Here is a 24,447-nt window from a genome sequence, read left to right on the forward strand (position 1 = left end):
CTTTTAAGCCTTTTCTGGTGAGCTTGTGACAGAGCAGCAGCAAGGGTTTGCTCCCTGCCAAGCCCTTAGGCCTCTGAAGGGCTGGAAGGTGGCCGAGCACGTGCAGCTGAAGGCATTTATGTGGGTTTTTCCAGAAGGGATTTTGTGGGCACATCACTCTGAGGGAGCACAGAGGGCACCAAGTTCCTTGGAGAACGGACAAAGAATGTTTACTCACCATTTTCACATTAAGCAATGTGGCAAATACTTGAGAAAGTCCCTGGCGAAGCCCAGCATCACTGTGAAATCTGTGTTTGCTTGCAGGGACTTACCGTCAGCTTTGTGAAATGTTTCAGCTTTGTCTTTGAGGCAATCGCTACGCATGAGGGAAAAAGTGTAGCTGAAGGTAAGGCCGTGCCGTGCTCCCAGACGAGCAGGCAGGAGAGCAGCAGCTACAGCCCCGCGGCTCCCCTCCGCTGTGGCTGGGCTCCTGCATGGGGTCAGCTTTGGTCATTCATGCCTGGCATCTGCTCTGGGCCAGAAAACATTTCTTCTTGCCGGGTTGGCAACAAACACAGCGCTGCTAGAGCCACGTGGTGATGGATACCTGCCCGGCCACACAGTGCTAAAGGATAAGCATGATGCAATTTCTTTTGTCCTGATACCATCTTTTTGGGTAAGCGGCAGCCCAGGTTTGGTGGGACGTCAGGATGACCGAGTCTGCTGGGGACTTTTGGCACAAGGTCATTGCAAGTCATGGCAGCTTGACAGAGGAAACTAGAAAGGAGAGTTCATTTCCCCTTGGGGTATAAAGGGTGACCCTCCCTACCCACAGCCTTGCCAAAGGTACCGGCAGAGTGTGTAGTACGTCCACAAAGGCTGTACCCTTTTGCTTTCCACAGGATCTTAATAAAGGAAGGATTTACATGCTTCATCTCTGCTCCTACCTCAAAACCAGATGTAATCCAGCCTGGGTCACAAGTAGCTGTCAGAAGCATAGAGAGGTGGGTAGTGGAGCCAAGGAAATGTAGTATCCGCCATAAGCCTGAAACAACCCTATACTGCCCACATCTCACTTTTTCCCCCTCCCAGTTATTGTTAGAGTTCTTCCCAAGAGCAGAGCTGCACCTGCCTTGCAAGTCCCTGTCTGCTTTGTTACACTTGCTCTTCCACTCTCCCTGTGCTAATACTGAAGATGGTAGGCAGCACTTCCCCATCCATATCTCCAATTCCCTCTTCTTGCTGCTCCACTTCCAGGCTGCTCCTTGGGCTGGTTCCCAAACCAGTCCTCAGGAAGGTCGCCAGGGTCTCTCACAGTCCCACGTGTGCCCATCGTGGGCTTCCCACTCTGCTTTACCCTCCTCCCTCCACCTCCGGCTCATGCTGCCTTTGCTCAGAAACCTGTTGTGGGGCTGGAAACCTTTCCAGGGAGAGTGGTGGGGTTTCAGAAGGGATATGCTGCAGCCCAAACATTTACGCTTTGGATCCTGCCCGCAGTCTTTGGTTATTCCTGCGATAGATGCAAGTCACCTTATTGATTTGTGCATATGGGACAACAAAGCTTTTATTTTCATTTATAGACTGCTTTGGTTTAACTACAAAACCCTAAGAGCAAAACAAGCCATGAAATGCTCTTGCGGTGCAGAGCAGGGGTGACCATGCCCATCATTTAGCATGGGTGCTTGTCTACGTGAGTTGTGCTGCAGGCCAAGGGATGGCTAAAAGTAATGTTCAGGAACAAAGGACACATGATCATTCAGCAAACGGCTGGTGCAGAAATGTTACAGAGCAGACAGTGCCATCGAAAGCTGTATGACAGTGCTGGCTGGGCTCGCTGGCGACTGCTGCTGTGTTTGCACGGTACCTCTGCTCAGAAGGTGTCATGATGGACAGGGATTTTTTTCTTACCAGAGATTAGGATTTCCAAAGTGTAAGCGTGTAGAAACAGGGCATTCAAGCACCAATTATCTGTATGATATGCACTCGTATCATACAGATGCATGTGCGCATATACACACAAACAAAAAAACCATATAATGCTTCTAGGTGGTACACAAAAATATGAACTTGATAGAGATTTGCTGAGAAGTGAAAGACAGAGTAGCCACGCTCTAGTCTCATAGGTGGAGAACTGCTTCTCTTTTTCAATAGCTGGACTTGGTGGCAGTATAGAAAACAAAATGGATGTTACGGATTAATAAAACACAGAGACAGATTTTATTTTGAACCAAAAGTTAAAATTTTATTTGGAATATCAATATACCCCAAAAAAATAAAAATAAAAACTTCCTTTTATGTAGTGAAATAGCCATTTGAAAATGGTAAAATAAAGATATTTCTCATACTATTCTTTCCTAGTTATTGTACACATATTTAAGGTTTGTTTTTTTTCTGAATATAAATCTAGCTTGAGCTTTAAGGCTCCAAAAAGCCTAAAGCATGTAGTGGCTCTTTTGAGAAAGCAGATAAGTCAATCAGAGCTGTGTTTTTTCAGCAGACAGGCCTGTTTGAAGCTGTCCAGGACTGGACAGAAGTGAGACTTCTCAGGAAGGTCACTGTTTCAGGCGAGTATTATTTTATAGCCATTGGAAAATACACTCTAACCCCACTTCATGCAGCATTTTATTGAGCTTTATGATGTACTGGGGAGGGCCCTGGTTCCCCTTAGCTGTCGAGTTCTTGTGCAGATCCAATCTTATTTGTGTTGGTACAGTTGGTTTAATTTAAGAAATCAAATCCTACCCTGTCATGTTTGCTCTGCTAGAAATCAAGCATGTAACAGGGCACTGATCCTGCCTTTACCCCTGTAAGCAAAAGGTTTCTGTGCCTGTGTATAGCTGCACTGACCGCAACGGGGCATTTACGACAGCAGGATCAGGGACTTGTCCTTTAGCTTGCTTTTAATAAAATAAATGGAATGGAAAAATGTATTGAAGTAAAACAGTAGAAACCCATGGACTATTCTTAGTTTTAATTCTTCCCTTTTAGAGGGCTCGTTGACGCTAGGCTGCAAAGTATGACTGAAGAGCCCTGTCAGGGCCTGAGCGATGCCCCGAGTGGTTCATGTCACCATGAAGTAAACAACAAGGGGATTTAGGTCTTGCATCGCCCTCTGCAACTGGGCTGCAGCAGGCTGAAGCAAAGCTCACTGAAGTCACTGGACTTCTCACCAACAATCTCACTTTCAGTAGGCATTGGACCACGTCCTGAACTTATGCGGTACGGTCTGCAATTTGCTTTGATTTCTTCACTGATCAAAGTCATTTTTATTACTTAAGGTATGTCTGTATTTATGATTTGTATAAAAACATGTTATACTTCTGTTACTGGTTCTGAAGTACAGGATAGACTACAACTACTAGAGATACTACTGCACTAATGTTATATCTGGCACTGCTTACAAAGGCTGCTCTTTCACGGTCACAATAATGGTGTCTTTTGCTTTGTTGCCCGAAAACCACCTGACTATTGATTCCTGAGGTACCATTGCTCTTAACTAATACGTTGTCCCAGGTTTTTATTTTCAGCAGAGAAAAATGAAATACACCCAGGCCGTGAAGGTCACAAGTTGCTAGACAACAGATGTTCCTCCAAACAAATCCACAGACCCATGCTTGCACTCAGGGAGCCTCTGCGTAATTAACTTCCACAGGAGGGATCCCTTCACACAAGCCTTATTCCACCAGCCACCCCATCCCGGGCGCCTGGCACTTTGCAGCCCACCCTCCTCCTGCTCTGCCTTTCCTCATCTTGGGAAGGAGGGAGCGTTCAGCCTGGAAATACTTTCTCCTGGGATATGGAATAGGTCTTCTCCCTCCTTGCGTCTCTGGCAACTTGTGCTCAATACTTTATTCCTACTACCCAGCTTGGCTCTTTGGAGTGATTCCTTTTGCACGCTTTGGCCCTTATCTTGTAAGTAAAAGCTTGTATTGGTTTACTGTGAGATTCTGGTGAGAGGTCTCTTTTCGAGCCAGCTGCTTTTAGTTGGGTGTTATCAGTGAGCCCAGACATAAATAACTTGTGACTGCGAGTTACAGAAGGTCTGTAAGCATGAGGGGTTTCCTTCCCATCACAGGCACAAATTAAAGAGGCTGCAGAATTACCCAGGTTTTTGTTCTTCCACTAACTAGCTGAAAATATTTTCCTTAAAGCATTCACTACAGAAAAGTTGCGCTCAGGAAGAGCCAAATTCTGCTCACTGCTGCCTAAGTGTAAATCCATACTAACCTTTCTGGTTTTATTTCAGTACATTGAACTAATGCATCAAAACATAAAACACAGACTTCGACCCTGGCAGACTGACCTTATCACCAGTGTAACTCTCCTGACTTTAGTGAATCCCGTAACAGCATTTCCAGCATCTGTGGTGGTTGTCACAGGTCCCATAATGCTTGGTAATTTTAAAGTTTGAGTTCCCCATGGTGTGTGTGAATGCAACAGAACTACAGCTTTATTTAAAATTAGGAAGAAAAGGTTCTGGTAGTGGACAGAAAAATTTGAAAGTGTGACCCCAAGGCTCAAACCAGGGGAAATAAATAGGACTCAATTAGCTGTGTTTATATTTGTGGCTTGTAGGTTGGAACAGCTGGATTATTGTTGAGGTGTCATTACATTAGGGTTGACCGCCTCAGTGTTTAAGCGCATGTCAGTGGGTTAAAATGTGATGTCTAAATATCGTGCGTGCATGTTTTAGGAAGAAAAAAAAAAGTACGAAAAACAGTGTAAGTTGGTTTTGGTCTTATCCTCAATTTCTTTAATGCCAATTACCACATTTGACTCCAGTGGAAAACCTCAGAGGGAAGGCCCAATGCTACAGTAGGGCCACAGGACCTGTGTAAATGCATGTGTGATGTGTCATCTCCTGAAGCAAATGGCAGTGTGACAGCTAATTTCCAGCGTGACGACAAACGTACTCTAATTTACCGCTGTCCCTTGCGTGCCTGATCTTGCTGCCCCTTCCCTACACATATGCTTGCCGGCAGCCTTATCACCCGCCAGGACGGCCACTGAATTCAGCGCCGAGTTCCCCCTGCACGCCCGGGGTACACCTGCGCTGCGTTTTGAGGAGGTCGCTCAGGCTGGTTTCTGCACGGGAGCCGCTTCCCAGGCAGTAAGGAAGGTGGCCCTCACCTGCCCGGCCCCGGCTGGTGGGGCGGTGGGCACGCCAGGGAGCAGGCGCTGGGGATGGTGCCGCGGTACCCACGAGGGCTTTGGATGAAATTTGGGTGAACTAAGAGCGGGTGAAATTCTTGCTCCGCTGAAGTCAGTGTCGGCATTGCCAGCATTGCCTTCCAGCATGCACAGGTGTGGGTTTTTTCCTCTTACGCAATTAAGGAAAATAGTGTATGAAACATGGCAGGTTGTTTGCACCACACTCTGTTTTCTGCCTGTGTTGAACTTAAGCTGCGGAGTCCTTGCTTGCCTTGCTGTGGTGTCGCTTCTTATTGATAAAGTTTATGGGGCTTTTAAAGTCATTAGCCATAAGCCTCAAATTAGCAGGAGATGTGTGTGGTTCCTTCCCCTCTGCTCAGATAAAAGGCAGTCGGACACACCAGCTCTGTTCAAAGCAGAGCAAAGCCTCCACTGACTTCACAGCGTCCAAGATTTCTGCTCCAGCTTCAGCTCCAGACGCTGAGCCACTTCCACCCTCTCTTGCTTTATTTGAGAGACCTAAGATACGCGGGACTGAGGGTCTAAATGGCACAATGGTGGGCTTCTACCAACGCTTTAAGTTTGCCTTTTCCACTCTTAACCGGTCTTAACCTGCTTCTTAGCCAGGGCAAAATTAAACATGAGGAAAAAGGCTTATTCAGCATTATAATTATCTGCTCCCAAGCTGTATAACAAAATGGTTTACACATTTAATTGGTTTTGTCTAATATTTCCACGTATACAGTAGTCCTATTAATGAATATCATAGCTTCATTACTGCATATCACATTTTGCTATTTGTTGTGTACCATAAAATAACGTCAGCACATCAATAACTTAAATAACACAAATGTAAACTCATTTACTGCTTGTTATAATTATGATTTTAGCCTGCAAAGGCTTTTTGATTTGTAAGACCATTCACATAACATGGAATGTAACTTTATTTGTTTTTCTTTTGTATATAATGAGACACCGAAAGCCCTTGTCATCTCTTAACAGGATACTAAAGCAGCTCTGTTCCATGAATGACAGCACAATTAAAGCTAAAAATCATAATTAAAAAAAAAAAACCAAACCCTTTGTACTGTACAATCTCAAATTAAAGCAAGAAAGATAATGACAATCTTTTGCATTAGCCAGGAAACGTGATTCTCTGCCACTGGGCTTTTTTTTCTTGTTGACAATTCACAGAATGTGTATATGGGTGTAGTTATAGGTGTGTGTATATCCTATGCAGAACAGCAGTCCCTATTTTGTTGATCTAGTTCTTCTAATTGTTTAGTTAAACTACCTAACTGATACAATTTAGAATACTACATTAACACATTTAACATCAAGTTTACATACTTGCGTCTTTGAAATACTAGGAACTTTTACACATTTTATTTGGCTTTGTAAGGACTGGAATATCACAGATAATGCAATCTACTTGTCTTTGAAAGAATATGGCTGTTCTCAACTAACTCTCTAAGGTTCAGAGTGAAATACGTTTCTCCTTATATCTGCAGCTGACTTCAGAGAAGAAAGAGTGTCTTCTTAAGTGGTCAGTCTGATGTTACAGTACAGATTCTGCAGAGAGAGAGATATATATTTAATGAAGGATAATTCTCTCTGGACTTTAGAGTTAAGCTGTTGCAGCAAAATTACTCCGTTTAGACTGATTTTTTCTATACAAATCTCAAGAAAAACCTATTCCAAGTATGTTTTGTAGTAGTATCTCCACATGACCAGAGGAGGGCACTTTGAACATCTTTGCACTGCCCAGGAGGCAGATGCAGAAGCACAGTGTTACCCAATGTCGCGCAGTCCTGCCACCTCTTCCCACCCAGGCAGGTATTCTTGTGTCCACAAAAATACAGAATCCATATTGTACCACAGGGCTTTGTTCTCCAAACAATGGGCAGATATATCACTCTCTTCTCGCTAACTAGGATTTCTTCCGATTTCCCCCATTTAATTCAGTGTTGCTGCGGGTTAAATTGAGATTAACGGATAATTCCTAAAAATCACGTGAGGAGAGTTGTCTCCCTCTCCTTCCTGAACATCCCTCTGCTATTAGCCCCTGGTAATTTAGCAAACATTGATTGATTTAACCCTCTATGACTTAGCCTGCTGCAGAAATTCCTTGCCTTTAACTGAAAAATGCACTTGGAAAATGCACTCTCTGAGATATGTATTGCAACAGTGCATCTTTTCACATTAAACTCTTGTAAAAGTACTGCTCCTTTCCGCCTTCTGAGGGAGGCGACTCTGCATCCCAAATCTGCTCCCCTGGCAGAGTACATAGCGGAGAAATCAATCTCTTCTCTTTTCCATTCATGACCACAGTGTGGAGTTCAGCCACTTTCCATGCAGGAAACATCCCTTTGAGTTTCATTTTGGCTAAAGGTATCAACCTTCTGTGGAAACGATTTTAATTTTGCAATCTTACTGTTATCATAGACAGGTTATTTGTCACCTCTCTGTTTTGTTTTGTTCAAGTTTACTGCTGAAAAATTATTAGAAAGGATTTAGAAACTTTTTTTTTTTAAATAAAAGTCTCTCCTCCACCCTGGGGAAACACACTGCTTATTTAATAAACTTTTTTCCCCTCAACATCATTCCTTTTCTCTTTTCTTCTGTCTTTTCTTCTCTTTTTTCTTTCTTTTTTTCTTTTCTTTTTTCTCTTCTTTCTTTTCTCCTTTCTTTTCTAGAGCAGACAGGTACAAGAAGGAAGTTGTCTTTCATCAGCAGTCCTTTGAGATAGAGTAGAATTCAGTGAGTCCTCACCATGATAGGATCATAAACTTACTGGGTTAAACCAAGCTAACTTACCCTAAGCTGCCAAGTTTTAGCTGCACCATACATATATGTGTTTCCTTGTGCCATTTTCTTTTCTTATAATTTTGTTTTTCTTGATGACCCTGAGCTATGGCTGCTTGTTTCTACCACTAGTCAACCTTCCTTTCTTTTCTGGTTTTGCCGATATAGGCCTCAAAGAAAAAATGGCAGAAGAGCACAAAGTAGCTGAGGTACATGAGAGAGGACCAGATGATGTTCTGCACGTGGGAATGGCACTGGCCCTGCTGCATCCAGGAGAAGACCAGGTAATTGATCACGCAACCAATCAACATCTGAGTGATCTGCGACAAGGTGATGAACATGGCAAATTTGCGTGAGACTCTGAAGCCAGCAGCCCGCAAGGCATAGTAAGAGTACATAACGGCGTGTACTCCATAGTTCATGGTCATGAACCAGCCACCGCCAGCCACCATGTCCTTGTAGGAATACCAAGAATAAAGTAACACAGTAATGTGATGGTACCAGTGTAAGAAGATGAGCTTCTGTTTCCTAAGAATAATGAATATTGTATCACCTGTAACAAAAAAAAAAAAAAAAAAAAAAGGAGGGGAGGAAAGGAAATGAGAAACATATTGAACAATTCCATAATTACTGCAGTGCTCTCTTCCCTTTGCTGTTGCTGGAGTAGACACTATTTTGGAGCACGAGAACCACCTCGGCTCTAGATCTGAGACCCTGTCTGATCTGAGAGCCAGCTTGGCTCCTAATCTCTATGCAATCTTTGGAAAACCAACATATCCACATTTTCCTGTGTGGAAAAGCCCTGTTTGAAAACTCCATAGGTTTACTTGGTAGCCCTTTGCTGCAAACATAATCTCTGAAAACCTGATGTGAGGTGGGTGGATGTACATGTATCACCTCCGACTGTGAGACTGTCCGTTATATACTGTGACTAGAAGAGAAATGCAGCTCAACAGAGAGCAGAAAACCTGAAGAAGAAGCAGCACAGTGTCCTCCGATTCAAATGTCTACCTGCAAACTGAACTTAGTTAAACTCAGTAGAGCCTTTTGAGCTACTATGCAAAAAGCTATTGCATATGCAACCTGCAGTACTGAAAGGAATGTAATTGCCAGAAAAAAATGGTTCTAGAAAGAAATTTGGTTTATGTTGAAATGCAGATCCTTTTCTGCAAAAACATGTTGCTATTGTAGAAAAGTAAATTTCATCCCTCTTTCCTGCTTTTTTCTTCCTTCTGCTTCTCACGATTGCACTGAGCATCTCAATTAGATATACGTATATAAGCACGCTACTTGTTTTCTGTTGTTATAGACACAGTTTCCAAAAAGGTCCCTGAGTTTGGAATCTGGGGACTTATTTCTACATATATGTATCCCAGGAAATCCAAATCATGAATATTAGTGATGGGTGGAACCAAAACTGCACTGTCTGCACAAGGTCTGTAACAAGCCGTAATACTACGGTTTGCTTCGTTAGCTGCAAGATGTTGACTCACATTTTAATAAGTAATCATATGTTCAATTTATTGTTGCTGTGCAGTTCTAGCTGTTTTTTTCCAGTTTTAACAACTAAATTTTCATGGGTTTGCAGTAATTTAAGCAGCAGGAAACCAAGGGATTCTGACACACCAAGGCAACTGGTGTCTCTCTCTTTCCAGTTTTTATGCTGATGAATTGCTGTCCTGTAATTTGCTGAATCAAATTCTCTGCTGAAAGGTAAAGACTTATTTTTGCTGTACACCTCAACACAGTAAGTGCTGCAGACCTTTGAGGTTTAGTAAGGGCATCCTCTGAAATGAAAGCTAGAGGGCTGCTAAATCGCTGCCTCCTCCTTGCCATTAAAACAATCCTTTCTTACACTAATAAGCCACGGGATGAGAACACATGCAGACTGGCTATAAGTTGGCTTTGGCATGTATATCATAAGTATCCTTACCAAAAAAACTCCTGGAGAGACAGGAGTTTATAAGAATCAGGACTGGAAAAGCTAGGGATATTATGGGAAACTGGTTTCTATTTGAAGGAAGCAGACAGCCACAGCTTTCAATGTTTAGGGAGGAAGCACTTTACTGTTCATAACTGTACGCCTACATGTGTATTTAAGGACGAATGCTGCAGAATGGAGGCAGAACCTGACTCAAAGCTTCTTGCTGACACAGCTGCTGTAGCCCACCCTTCAGTTCTGTACCCATGGGGTGAGTGACTGCTGATTACGCTACTCGTATTTGCCTACAAGTAGCTAAGGAAAAGGTATGGACCAGATTCCTCTAGCCTCTTGACTGCCCTGCTGTGTATAATTACTGCAGTTTATTCCTGGGCTGGGAATGGTCTTATTCAACTGCACATTTCTCTAACTTCAGCCAAGCTGAACTTAATCTCTAGAGACTAGAACATGCAAAGTTTGGGGCTGGTTTTGTTTACTCAGTTTTTCTAAGACTAAAACGTATTTCAACAGCACTAAGACCCTTCTTGTGCTTCCTGCACAGACATTTCTGCTCTAAATATGCATAATGAGAGAAAGGGAGAGAGGGTACTCACCTAGTTCGGGTGCTTTGCTTAGCACAAATGCATATGCCCAGAATTTGCTGACAGGTCCAATGTAAAAACTCTGGTCACACACTGACTGCTTCAGGCCTTTGGTCATCAAAATGTACAGCATATAAGCACCAGTTCGAACAGCACCGAATATACTTTAAAACAAAAAGAGAAAATAAAGAAAGTTGAGTGGACACTTGAAATCTACATGCCGTCACTTCAAATCATTATGAGAAAAAGGCCATAAATGTGCTGAAATATTAACTTGGAGACAGCCTTAAAGCTGGAGCAACTCTGCTGGCTTCTAGGAAGTTATTCTGAACTCAGATTTCTAAACTGGACTGCAGTCGTATCCCCTGGTGAAAGTCTGGAATGGTAATGTCAATGTTTTTTATTTCATTACTACAGGAATGATCTTTCAGTTTTCAGGAGCAGTGGGAGACATCTACTTCAGCTGAAAACAACATGCAGAGTTTTGATGCTGACAGCTGGAGACTCCAAGAATCGAGTTCATAAAGAGCTGTCATCAACATAATCGGGACAATTCCCTCTTCCGACTTCCTCGGGATTTCCTCTTGTCTCGCTGTGTTTGTTACACCCACAGGAGCTCTGAGCACAGACAAACCCAGGTAGGGAGCACAGATTTTGATGGGTGTTCTCAGTCAGGGCTGGTATTTTGGTGCACATGCTGACTTCATACTTCATCTCTTAACAGGTCATTGCTAACAGAGGAATCAACTAGTTGAATTGAGTCGTAAACAGCAGATTCACCCTCACCTCATCAAAGTGAGATGCAAGGTGACGGTGTTCTGTAAATGAGAAACATCAAGAGATTTGCAATGGTATTAATTAGTGCAATTACAAAGGGGATAGGTTCAGATAACAAAAGACATCCACCTGATGTAAGGAACAAAGGCTTCTGCCTTAGCAGTGAGGAGCTCTGCAGAAGGAATTGCCTCACTGTTTTACAGCAAGAACATGCTTGCCCACTATCTACCATTGTAGCTTGTTGGCCCTTCAGAAGCTGTGATGAATAGTGGGTGAAACAAGCAGCTTTCAGAAAAATGGAGCAAAGAAAGACCCAATCTCCTTTGGGGTTGAGTATATCTTACTTTATGCCTACATCATATGTCCCTGTGCCTCTACCCAGCTCCATCTTATCTCCTCTCTAACTTCTTTGTGACCTTGTCCTACTCATGAATCCTCTGGTTCCTGCTCTGCCTTGGTCTTTCGTGACTATTGCACGGCTGCAAGCAAACCAAGCGACCTAAAATTGATGTGTAGACACATGTGGACAATGCAAGCTACCATTTAGGCAAAGTGTGAGAAATAACGAACCTTTCATCTGAAGTTATAGATTCTCTGTTACTTGTCCTTGTCTTGTGAAGTTAGTATTCTTTAAAAAATGTGTTTTAAAATCATCAAGGCAGCCTCAAAAGTTGAGCTCTATGGCAGTTCTTATGTCACTTGGTCAGACTAGAAGGTTCAAGTAAGCTTGACGAGCATAAGAACTGTTGACCTAACTTTTTATATTTTTTGCACGAAGTATTTAGATTTCCAAATCTGCAGCATTGATATACCCAGTCAAACCTGCCTGCTGCTAAGGAGCAATGCACCTTGCTCTCCCCTGTCCACTGCACGTACTCTGCAACCAAGTGAAGTACCACGCTGCCTGGTGCTCTTCTGGCTCTGTCAGTGGCATCACAGGTGGGGCTCTACAGTCAGGTCACACCCGGGGAGAAGTGTTACGTCCTGGCTCCTGCACCATTACATTTTGATGCCTGAGGTTTCCCTATGCCATCAGGAGATTCAGACAATAGTGAGCACTGAAGAGGCTACTATTATTATCTGCTATTTGTACAGTGGTATTTGCTCATGGGCTCTACTGCCAGATAAGTCCTCTTGTGCTATGTGAAAAAAAACCCCCATCCTGCTGTGGAGTTTAGCTGAGTCTGGGTTTCCCATTCATATTGCCCAAAGCAATGCACATATTCCCAGGCTTAGGCACGATAGCTATTGCAGTCTCTCACGTTTGTTCATCCACCCCTGCATGCAGAAGAGATAGTGCAGTATTCTTGGCATCTATGCAGACCATAGTGCATCCTCTCTGTGTAGGGTTTTTCCCTCCCAGAAATGCTCTCTCATTATGCTTTTCTCACGTCTTTCGGGGATCGGTCCTTTTAACTTGGCAGAGAGTGCCAAAGCCCGCAGGAGGAATTTTCAAATGAGGTGCAACGCATTGTGTCTTCTCTCTGGCATTTAACACATGCCCTTTTTTTTCTCAGGAGTAGCATTTCTCATTCCCAAGAAGACAGGAGATCCTGACAGAGATGTGATCTGATCACTTCCTGAGGCAGTGAACTCCTCAAGCTAGCCAGGGCAGGCTGCTGCTTGCTCCTATGTTTTGGGTGGTGGCAAAACTGGGTGGAGGAAGATCAGGCAGAATATCTAATGCTACTCTGGTTCTCCCATTAGCAAATACCTCAGTACTGACATTAAAATGGAGGAAAAAAATGAAATTTTAAATTATGAAATTAAATAGCTGCAAGCAATATGCCTTTCCTTGTACAGAAGCTGTACTGCTTTTTTAAAATATCATTTATTATTAAAGTTTTAAAACCAAAGAGAATTCTGTGCCATGAACACAAACTCAGATGAGACAAGTGCTTGTTTGCGCAACAGGCAAACACTGACTTAACTGAAAGTGGTTGAGTATGGACACCCAGGGATTTAATCTGGACTGATAACAGAGCCAAAGAGTATTTGCCCTGTGGGGATTACAGAGTTTCACTTTGCTGTCCTTGAGATTATCATGTAATTCTTCCCATCTTTCTGTTTAGCAACTACTGCAGAGCTCTCCTTGGAGTGCATGTGCACACACACTCACTCACGCTCGCACAGTTTTCTGTAATTTCACAGCACTGTGGCTTCCTCTAGTTCCATGACTCTAGAATAAGTGACTCCAGCTACTGCTCTACATGGTGTGAGTCAGACTAATCTGAATTTTTTATCAGTAAAAAACAAGTTACATTTTTGCATAATTCACAAGGGAAGGCTTTATAAATAAAGAGGATGGCAAACTGGAAGTAACTGATTCCATTACCTAAGTAGATGCCACGAGCAGGTAGCTGTTTATGAGATATGCTGCATGCCAGAACACTACCTTGCCAACAAGAACATGCCACCGGAGACAGAAAAAGATCTAATGCACGCCTGCAAATGTGCCTTGGACCCAGAGAGCCAGGACTGCTTTTTGTGCCTCTGCCACTTCATCTTGTTTGTTCTGTAAGGTAAGATCAACCAACAAATTTCTGTCTTGCAAAGACATGATGAGCAGCAGAGTGATGACATTGCTTGCTCAGTAAATCACTTCTGCTTCATTTTGTCCTCGCCCTGCTCTCTGCTGTAGCTTTTGTGAGGTATTGTAATGAACTGCTTACCAAAGCAGTCTGTCTGGTGGGAATCATCTGCAGGGATTTTAGAAATAAGGTGGCAGTGAATTACTGTACAATTACAGCCTTTTGCAACTAGAGAGACTGATCAGAAACAAACTGCACTGGCTAATGCAGCTTTCTCATCTATTCAGACTCAAAATGTCCTACATTCTCCTCCCTTCAGGCAGTGACTTCTCTGGTAGACTAACAAAGGCCCAATTGATATTTTACTATCCATAATATGATCAAAATATATCCGTGAGTAAAATAAAAACTAACACTTTTCCCTCACAAACTTGTTTTCAAACGAGGGCCTCAAAACACATTTCATGCATGCATTAAGTACAGCATTAAGAAGGAGGGAAACTGAGGGCTGGGGAGCTAGCTGATGGGAAAACAAAGCAGGCATTAGTGGCCGAAGCCTATTACTGCTTTCTGTTCCCTCCAGCCTACTTACCAGGAGGGAGTGAAGTACTTGTTTCTCTAGAGCCTGAGAGGGCAGCAGGTACGTCAGGACTTCAGTTCAACCCCAGCTGCCACTGTAGCAGGCTCAGCTCCTTCTCGCAGTAAGGAGGACACTGCCCATTTTTGCTAGGGCTGCTTTCTATGCAGACCCATCCCTGCACTTGGCTCCTGGCACCTCTGGACATCCCGGTCCAGGATCAACACTGCAGAATTGAGCAGCAAATGTGACTTCCACATAAAAAAAAAAATACATTAAAAGTTCAGCACAGAATATAGCAAGATTTTCTAAAGGATTTTAGTGCTGTGATAATCGCAGAGTAGAAATTCTCTGCTCCAGTTTAAGTCTTAAAAAAACCCTTAAACTAACTCAACACACGATGCAAACTGCCTGCAGAACTAGGTGAAGATGGCACTGAAGGGGATAAAAGTCTTGACTACGGCTAAGGTGAATGTAAAATATGTTAGCTACAAGCTACATGTCAAAAGTGGAGTATCTTTACTTTCAAAAGCCTGCCATCCTGCGTACACAGCACCAGTAGAGAGCAGCAGGGAGCCCGTAGACAGCAAGACCTAGCTGTGCTTCGCAAAATTAAGGGCTGGTAGGGACTTCAAGCAGAGCTCTCCTCATCCAGGCCCACAGGCTGTTCAACACGGCCCAAACCACAAGTGCCCAGCTGGTTTAACCAGTCTCCAAGGTGCCGGACTATCCTCTGCCATGGGTGTGTTGGGCTAGTCCAGCAGCGAGCCCACCAGGCACATAGCCAGAGCTCCCACGGGTCCAGCTCCAGCTCCAGCTCCCAACCTGGGGCCTGGCTGGAGGAGAGAAGAAATCTTAATTCTGCCCCAACCTGCTTACATGGCGACTCACAGGAGTCCCAGCAGGTGAGTCCGTGCTCCGAGAGCACGGGGAGATGGCGGAGAGTGCGTGGTCCTCCTCTGCGAAAGCCACATCGAACGGACGGTGGTCCTGGGAGAGCAGCCGAGATTACCTTACATGCGGAGTCACAGCCCCCAGACTGCAGCCTGCTTGTACCGTAAGGGTAACAAAAAAAGGAAGCAGGTTTTTTGGTGTTTTGGGCTTTTTTTTTTTTTTTCATTTTAGCATGCAAAATATTTACAGAGGAAGCACTCTGAATTCAAAAGAAATGTTTAAAGGTCAGCAGATGAAGAACGCAGAGCTTCCTACACCTTCTTTCATGACAAATCAAACCGCGTTCACCCTTCTGTTCTGCTCCGCAGGAGTATTTCAGTGGTCATATCAAGTTTCCCTTCTGCTGCTGAAGAGCTGGTCTCTTAACACAATAGAATGGCCTTTCTGTGCCCTTCCAATTTAAAACGCACGATCCTCAGAAAAGAGGAATAAGTTGTGCTGCTAATGCTGTGGCACAGGAGTGCGGGATGCACAGCGACCCTTCGGACTGACAGGTCAGAGCGGCAGGGTGGTCCGACAGCACGCCTGGAGAACGCGGTTCCTATAAAAGGGCAACAGAGTATTCCTGTGCTTAGCCAAGCAACAGAAAACATGTAAAATATGAACTGATACTGGGAAAATGCACAGAGAAAACATCTATAAGAGAAACAACTCTCTGAACTAAGTTTCTTGAAAAGAAATGCAGCTAAAGCCACCTTCATCAGAACTCCCCAACAGGGCTGTTATCCCCAAATCAGTAAAGAAACTCAGAAACTCCTGGTATTATCAAGCATCATGGACCAAGGTGGGTGCATCCCGATGTGAAGGAACGTCTCACATCTTTCAGCCATTTGCTCACCATGCTCTTTGATTAATTCCTAAAAATAAGTTTGTAACATGACTGGTAGGTTTGTTTTGTAGTTCTTTGGAAGTATTTATACAGCTTTTCTTCTCCACCTGGTAAGGGCAAGCTTCTTTCAAATCGCTCTTACCTTCTGCCCTCTCGTGAAACACGGTCCCAGAGTACCAGTCCACCAATGATATGCGCCAAGTGGATGACACAGCAGGGGCAGGGCTAGGTGACAGCTTGCTTTAGAAACTGATGGATTTTGTTACCAGAAATTAAACTGTTTTGTAGGAGATTTCTATCTGTCTCCCACAAAACCCCGCTTTGGCCACGTGAAAAGGAACAGTAGTTTTGGCTGACTCAAAAGACCCAGAGGCACCTCTGGAGGAGGCAAGCGTCGAAGGGGCCGCTTGCCTTGCAAACCAGCAGAGGGAAGGGTTTTTTCCAATCTTGCCACAGAATTATTTTTTCCTAGGTGACTTCAGATAAAGTTGGCAGACCAGCGCTGGGAAATGGCCCTTGCCAGGGAGGAAGCGCACAAGGATAGGTCCTTCATAGCAAACAGGGCAGGAGTTCTGGGAACATGCATTTGTATAGCGACCGCACGCTATACATACAGCTGTATTATAAGAAGATATACCTAAACGATTATCTGTGTAGACAGGTGAGGTAGTCAGATCACAGTGTGCTTGCTGCTTTGCTACTGCTGTGGTGATTATACTATCAAACCAGTGGGAAAGATGGAAGATTTAATGAACCGTTGGCCTGCTCTCAACCTAAAATCTGTGCTCACATTTTGCAGAGGCTTCAGGTCCCGCAGGACCAGAGTGCTCTGGGAAATTGCTAACCTTTTCATCAAAAATAGAAGACCATCAAACAAAATTTTAGTAGCTAAATCAGGAGGTTTATGGGAGTCTGCCCTCATAATCTGTAAAAAAAATATGAGACTGCGTTTTCCCCAGTTCTCCTAGGATGTGGCTGTAGTGAGGGTATTTTCTCTTTATAGTTGAGCCAAAATGAAAGGGAATGTCCAGGTTAAAGTGTTTATCTGGGTAGTGTCAAATGAGGAAAGGATATTAGGGTCTAGTTTGTGCTGACCACAAACCAGGTCAACAACCTACTGACTTTTACTGGTGCCTGGGTGCTTATTTAAAGCCTATTGTTCCAAAATTGTTTTGTGGGTAGACATGCCAGACTGTTTCAAGGCTGGGAGAAGAATTAAAACCATAAGAGTAGCCTCCCCAAGAGCCTGCCCAACAGAAACAGCATTCATTCCACCGCAGGGAGGTGACTGGCGAGACCTGCCATCACATACCAACCTTCCAGCATACGGAAGCAAAGGGCGAGTGAGAATTATGTTTCCTGGCTAATTAAGTTTCCTTAAACTTAGGAGTCCATGGGCACATGTTCACAGAGAGTGAACGCGGATCCTGTGGGCCCCCCTTTCTGGCGGGGGTGGACGTGTGCAGGAACGTAGAAAAGGAGCAGCACAACCCACCAGAATTTGCAATTGCTTTGCTCTGCTTTCTGACACCCAAGCTGCTCCTAGGTGTTTGTGGACTGGCTAGATTTCATTGCAGCTGTTCCTCCCCCTCTTTTTTTTAAAAATGAATCACCTCTTAACTCTTTTCATGTTTTTTTCCCAGTGATGTGCACATTCATCCACATCTGGCCAGTTTTGCAGGAGGAAGGGAGGAGCAGTACAACCTCCACTGGGTAATGTGCAATACGTGATGGTGCAATATTAAAAAAAGTTGGATGTTCCAGATGGAATAAATTCTCCAAAAGAGAGGAGGAATTAATCAAGCCTATGGCAATTTTAATAGATAGGTTCACTAAAAGATTGTCAGACTACCTAAATGTTCTCATAGATGTGGCTCCTGTCTTAGTTTGTATTGATTGTATTCAAACACAGTTCCATAAAATGGTGGATCTTCTTGTATTTAAACAGGTGTAGAAACTATAAGGTTGCTTTAGGCTCATCTTTGCAAAATCATGGTATTCTTACTGTGCAGTGAGAAACAATACACTAAAACCCGATCATTAAGTACAAATGAAATGTGGGCAATGACTGAAGGATACCATTTGCCTCTTGTTCGGTGACCTACCTGGAATTAATGGCTCTTATTTTGATCTCAAGGAGCTAATGAGAACTGTGGCTCAGTCAGTGCAATATGACATGTCCTCTAATCTCACAGAAAAGCAGCCTAGAAAAGGATCTGGCACCCAACATCCTAAATAGTCAATGTGACACAAGGACAGCCTACATGAAATATTCATATATATTAATAAATGACTAGAAGAACCAGCTTTGTAAGTCTGCACCTGGTTATTAAAAATATTTTGCTAGGTTTATGGAACTGAGGGTTACATTTTCCAAATTAAATGAATCAGTCTCTTGGTCAGTGAAGGATACACAGCGATACGGTATTAATCTAAGTGATAAAAAAGTTTGAAAAAGAATAGTACTGACTACGGATTTCGTCTCTGTTAACTCTAAATGTAACATTTATGAGGCATTTTACAAGCATTTAAAAGAGAAGACTTCTTAATAGTGAGTTACCTTGAAATCTTAGAGACACTTGTTCAAATTAGAGCCGATGAACTTAACCCAACTGTTATTTTTATAAGAAATGGCAAAGCAAATTAATGTAATTGGGCTTTTTTTTCATCATCCTTCAACATTCCTGAAGTGCTTTCAAGCAACACCAAAGTTAGTGGTGGAGAGAGAGAGACCCAATCCTGCAGAAAGACTGTTCTTACAAAACACTTGTAAAGCACTTCCCTGTTTTACCTCCCAGAACTGATCCAGGTACCTCCCCGGAAGACCCTGTTTCCTCATCGAATCCACTCGTGATAAAAAGGACATCTCCATTCTCTCCACAGAACAGACCCTCCTGTTGCCACACCAAAATTTTGGTCTTGCCTGCTTTACAACAACCAAGTGACCTACCACCTCCAGCTTGGGCTGTCCCAGAATTACCAACGCCTCAACAATATTCAGGCCAGCAACCGCTTTAGCTCAGACAACCCTGTGAGAAGAACTGCTAAGTACAAAGCTGTTTCTAAGTAGGGGTCTCTTCAGGTTCAGACCTAACTTCCTTCAGACTTCTGTCCGTGTTGGCATCTCCAAGACCCTTAGCATTGTATTTGTGAATATTTCACAGTCTTTAATGGCCTTTACTCTTGTGACAGCTTCATAAAGTAGCTAGCTAAGCGTAAGACCCATTTCAAAGACAAAGAGGTGAGGCAAACTGAAAGTTAAGTGTCCTGTCAAAAATCTGTGTCTGAGCCAGGATGAGAAATGCTGTGCAACATCATAAATTGTGGTTCAGTGCCCTACCCATGAGGTCCGTCTGATGTAAGCAGAAAGAGGTCTGACCTCACTCCGTAGCAGTGAAAACAGTATTATTGAATTAACAGTAAACACACTCCAGTAGGAGGAATTTTCTTCAGAGTCCTTTGACCTACTATAGATTTTCTTTTCACTTTTTAAAGTTACCTTATAAACCTTCAAGTCCCAAACCCTCCATCTTAATTACCCAAGGTACACCTATATCTTTAAAGATAAGTAGTTTATAGACATAAAAGCTGTTACACCTCTTAACACCACATTTTCATTGTCTGCACATCTGATATTTTGGCAGCGTACTTTCAAGACCTAAAAATACAGAGTGATGTGCAGAGAGATACAGTGCAAGTTTACAAAGCTGTGCTGTCCTAGAAACACAAACAGCTGAAAACTTACTGACCTAGTCAGAAGACTAGATAAGAGCAAGACGTGCCTTCCACAGACTCAGTCAGACTCTTGCTTTCCCTCTGTTTTCCCTTGACATATTAGGCAAATATCAGGGTGGATTTGGCCTGACACAGTTGCACGCAAGCCACAGAGAATGTGAAGCTACGGAGTGACTTTTAAGAGCATCCCTGCTTCTATCTCCTCCCCACTGTCCCACCCCTTGAATTTGCATAGGACCAGACCCCAGCAGCTGACCTTGCCATAGGAGAAAATATTTGGATTCTTCTCCCTCGTGGAATTTTTGCAGTTGTTGTAACTATTGTAGTTGTTTTGTATTAATGTTCCCTGCTGATCCCCTTACTTGCACCAGTGAACTCCAGAAGAAAATCAGGTATGGATCAGAATCCGCAGTGGGGGGTGCCTAATTCCTTGTGACATGGGCAGGTACAAAAAACACACTAGTGAGGTGGAAAATTCAATGCCAATATTCTTAAAAACTCCTGTTTTCCTTTACTAATGCCCTCAGTTGATAAAACTACAAAAATGCAGGTTTTAATCCCATTCAGCAGGAACTGATTCTGTGGGAAGTTCATTTTAAAACTCTTCTATCCACCTAAGTGTATGAAGGAAAAGCCTGAAGACCTAACCAGTGAGTCAACCATGGACAAAAACAGAACCCTAAACTCTCACTGTAAAATGAAAAAAACCTCATTATTTCAAAGTCAGTCTTGCAGAGGACTGCAATGCTTGTTTGTATGGAATGCTTGTATGCAATGCTTGTATGTTTGGGATTTAGGACTAGCATGACGTTACTGTGCACCTAAGTTGAACTCCTTTCTGACCCATATTGTTTGCATTTCACTGGGAAAAAAAATCACATTGGCTATCATTTTCCCATATTTTCCTTTAACAAAACTAACTTCAGGCACAGATGTGAAAACATGTTACCGAGTCTTCTCTGGTGCTGATGAACTATGGTAACTATTTACATGCTTATTCTGTCTATAGCAATTTTAGTGTAAAACTAAATTTTAGTGTAAAACTGTAAAATCAGAGAAGGAGGTTTGTGCTACCATATTTTATCCCTTTGTAACTGTGTTTAGACAACCACGTGCTCAGTTACCACAATCCAGTTGCTAGCAGGTAATTGAAAGCACAGTAACTCCCTTGAGCCTGCGTCCTCCAAGGCCTAGCCTATTGATAAAATTATTTGGGACCATTACTTATTCTCTTACAATGGGTGGGAACAAGAAAAAATTATGGAAAAAGCACCTTGGTCCCATGATATACCTTTTTCCCATGGTAACTGAATGCCTTTAAAAGAACATTTTCAAAAATTAACAAAAAGTCATTTAAGAGCACTTATGTTAATCTCATTCTTTAAAAAGAACACAGAACTCATCCTCTTCAGCCCATGTGTCTGAAAGGCCGTAAGGTGTCTATATTCTTCAAAATGACTAAACTACTGTAATTAAGTGCACAATTTTCACAAATGTTTTTAGACTAAGAAATGGTTTTAGCTTCCCAAACTCCCTGAAAGCTTGAAATGACTAACGCTTTTGTTCCCACTTGCAATTTTACCTCTCCAGCTGAGGGAACGTGTTATTTGAAAACGTTCGTTTTCTTCGATGAAGTGTATGCGATAACTATCGATGGGCGCTCTCTGTGGCTCTTCTCCGCTTTGAGCTCCTGTATCTGTGCATCCCACAGGGAGCTCCGCTGGTCCTCCCGCACTGGAGCTACTCCACCACTCACTCCGCAGGCAGGCTGCTGCCTCCACTTCCCCGCTGCCTGCCCAGTTGTGCTGATTTGGCTGGTTGCATGGCCGTGCTGTTTAACTAGACTGCTGAACGATGCAGCTAAAATAGTCTCTCCTCCACTTCTTTTTTTTAATGACATGATTTCATTGCTCTCAGTCACAGCAGGGAAACGAGACTGGGGAAGGCAGGAGTCCTTCCAGCCACCCTTGGCGCTACAGAGTTTGAAATGTGGCACCACGCTCTGAGCAGCTGCTCTGCTCTGGGAAGCCATTGAAAAGGCATTTAAGACAGTGGTTTGCATCTCTCTGCTGGATCTTGTTTCAAATATGGTTCCTTCAGAGCATTTAACAAGCCCCAACAGCAAAACCTTCCTTCTAACGTCTTGCTGCCCAGCTGCTCCTCAGCCTCTCCTCCTGACGGGGAAGGAGAACAGATGTGTCTTGCAGCTCACCCACAGAGTCCTCCCTTGCCCTCCTTGAAGATGACGGAGTCTCATTTAGGGTGGAGTCCAAGCCGTGGTATTGTTAAAAAACAAAGGTAAGAAAAGGGAGAGATGAGGAATAACATATGCTTTTTTCAGTGTGGCGCTCGCTTACCCTGAAACCTGGTGGTCAGCAGTACTGGAATTGTTTTATAATAGGGTGCTCTAGCTCTCCATACTGTGTGTGAGCAAAAGTTGTGCTGATCTTTGCAGTTTTTATCACTCTTTTTGGCAGAAGACCTTCCTTTGCATAAGTTCACGAATACTTTGAGGTTTGGGTTCAGTCCTATCAAAATCCCAAAGCAAAATTGAGAGAATTCCCCTTCCATCTCTAAAAAAGACCCCCATCACTGAACCAAACACACAAGCCCTGCTTTTCAGACCTTTCTACTGTATCTGATCCAGATGTCTCTCTAGTAAGCTTTTCAATGCAAATCATTTTGAGCTTTCAGTTGGGACCAAAACCTGAAGCCAGGCCAGCTCAGAATGATTTAAAAATTGTTCAAATATTTTACATGGCTCTAAGAAATAATATATCATTTGTGCAGGTTTATATATCCATAAGCATATGCATACATGCCTGGGTGGTTATTAGTTTCCCATGTGATAAATTTTGGGGAGGGAAATGAGGTATATTAAAGTGACAGCTCGCTCTGTGGTTTTCAAGTGAGGGCAGATACTGTGCTCCTTGCACCAGTCCTTTTTTTTCTCTTGCAATAAATCCCTCTATGTGGGACCACTCCCTTCAGTCCTTCCCTCTTGTCAGCAGATTTCCTAGTCACAGCTCACCTGGCTCCCAAAACCATTTCTTTGTCCTTTTTATTGACAAAACTGGAAAGAAAACCAGGCTTAACTTATTTCCTTCTCTCTCCAGGGACCTTATTAAGCACACCCAAACAGTGACATCTCTGCAGGGCTCCGGATCAATGGACACTGTCATCTGGAGGCTTTAATCACATTAACACCACAGCAGAGTAAAATCCATCTGATTCTCCCTTGCTAAAGTGGCAAGCTCAACATTTCTGCCAATTGCTGCAACTTCTACTCAGAAGCATTATTTATATGTGTGGACAAAAATCAATCTACCACCGCTACTGCTTTTCAGTCCCCCCTCACAGAGCCTGAATTCCCTCTCCAGGAAATGCAATTTGATCCCCCAGACCTGCCTTCTTTATGATTGGGATTAGCTATATTCAGACAATCCTGAGGAGCAGAGTACAAAAATGATCAATAAAGCGAAGCTCCGTGAGCCGGTGGAATAACCTGCACCGCTTACAAAGCATAGCAGAAAAACAAATGCCAGGGCTACAGTCCTACAAGTAGTCTTTGCAACAGAGGAGAAGATAATTGGCAGAGGTAAAAAGGGTTATACTTGCAAGGAGAGTCTTACACAGAGCACTCAGTGGGTATACAAGGCCCATTGGGTTTTGGTAGAGATAAACAAGGAGCAATGGTCAGGCTGAAGGGCAGTTGCACTCAATCATTACCCTAGGAACATGAGAGAATAGCATAAATTGCTTACAGGGACACCTGTGTAACCATACACCGTTGAAAAACATGTAACTGTTTTCTTTCAATGAATGAAAAATAATTTCTCAGATCCGTCCACGCATCCCTGCATCTCATCCGACTTCCAAAGAGTCAGTTACAAGCTAATCAATAGTAATTACCTATCACACGGTCTTGCACTCCTCCATGTGCTGTTACCTGACGCTGCTCCCTGATTATCTGGCACATGGAGGGTAGGAACTTGCAGGAACAATATTTCTTGATGAAAGCTGTTATTTCTCGAGCAATAACTCACTCTTCTATCACTAAATAATAATTGGACTTCTGTTGCAGCTGAAGATCCCTGGCACCCTGTGAAGGCTGTATACTCGGTGAGATGTTCTGTCAAAAACAATTCCTAGTTCTTAGATATTTATTTCAGCAAGTTTGGACCGTGGCTAAATTACTAAAAAGAAAAAAAAAATCAATTTTCAAATTAAGCCCTGTGTTTGGTGCAAAATCTCATAAGAATTAAAGAATCCATCTCAGGATTTCTAAAGTAGCCCATGAGGATTCATAAGCACAGTGTACCTCTTAAGCAATCCTTAATGAATGCTTCAGGGGCTTTTGCACTTGTTCCTGTGTCATCACTGAAATTATTCTCAGCATCCAACATTATCTCAAGAAAATTTTAGAATAACTGTAATATTGCAGTGATTTAAATGATAACCCAAAGAAAGTAGCATATCTATTTCTGCAGGATAAATTAAAGATACTTACAGGATCAAATGTATCAAGTTGTTAGAGTAACTGTCATGTAGAGCATTGAAATGTATGTATTCAGGAGTTTGAAATT

At 43.1% G+C, this 24,447-nt stretch overlaps 1 protein-coding gene across 2 annotated transcripts in view; it reads right to left on the minus strand.

Moving 5' to 3' along the window:
• Window positions 1–5,983: 5,983 nt before the first annotated feature.
• The window catches only part of ELOVL6 (ELOVL fatty acid elongase 6), a 77,656-nt gene continuing 59,192 nt past the window's right edge, over window positions 5,984–24,447 (minus strand). For both annotated transcript variants that reach the window (XM_030016036.2, XM_030016030.2), the window contains 2 exons: window positions 10,471–10,622; window positions 5,984–8,488 (listed from right to left, as the gene is read on the minus strand). In XM_030016036.2, the coding sequence (XP_029871896.1) occupies window positions 8,064–8,488; window positions 10,471–10,622 (577 nt within the window). In that variant the 3' untranslated portion in view covers window positions 5,984–8,063. The remainder of the gene's footprint in view (window positions 8,489–10,470; window positions 10,623–24,447) is intronic.

The sequence above is a fragment of the Aquila chrysaetos genome, chromosome 1 (assembly GCF_900496995.4).
Source record: "Aquila chrysaetos chrysaetos chromosome 1, bAquChr1.4, whole genome shotgun sequence".
NCBI classification, from domain to species: Eukaryota; Metazoa; Chordata; class Aves; order Accipitriformes; family Accipitridae; genus Aquila; species Aquila chrysaetos.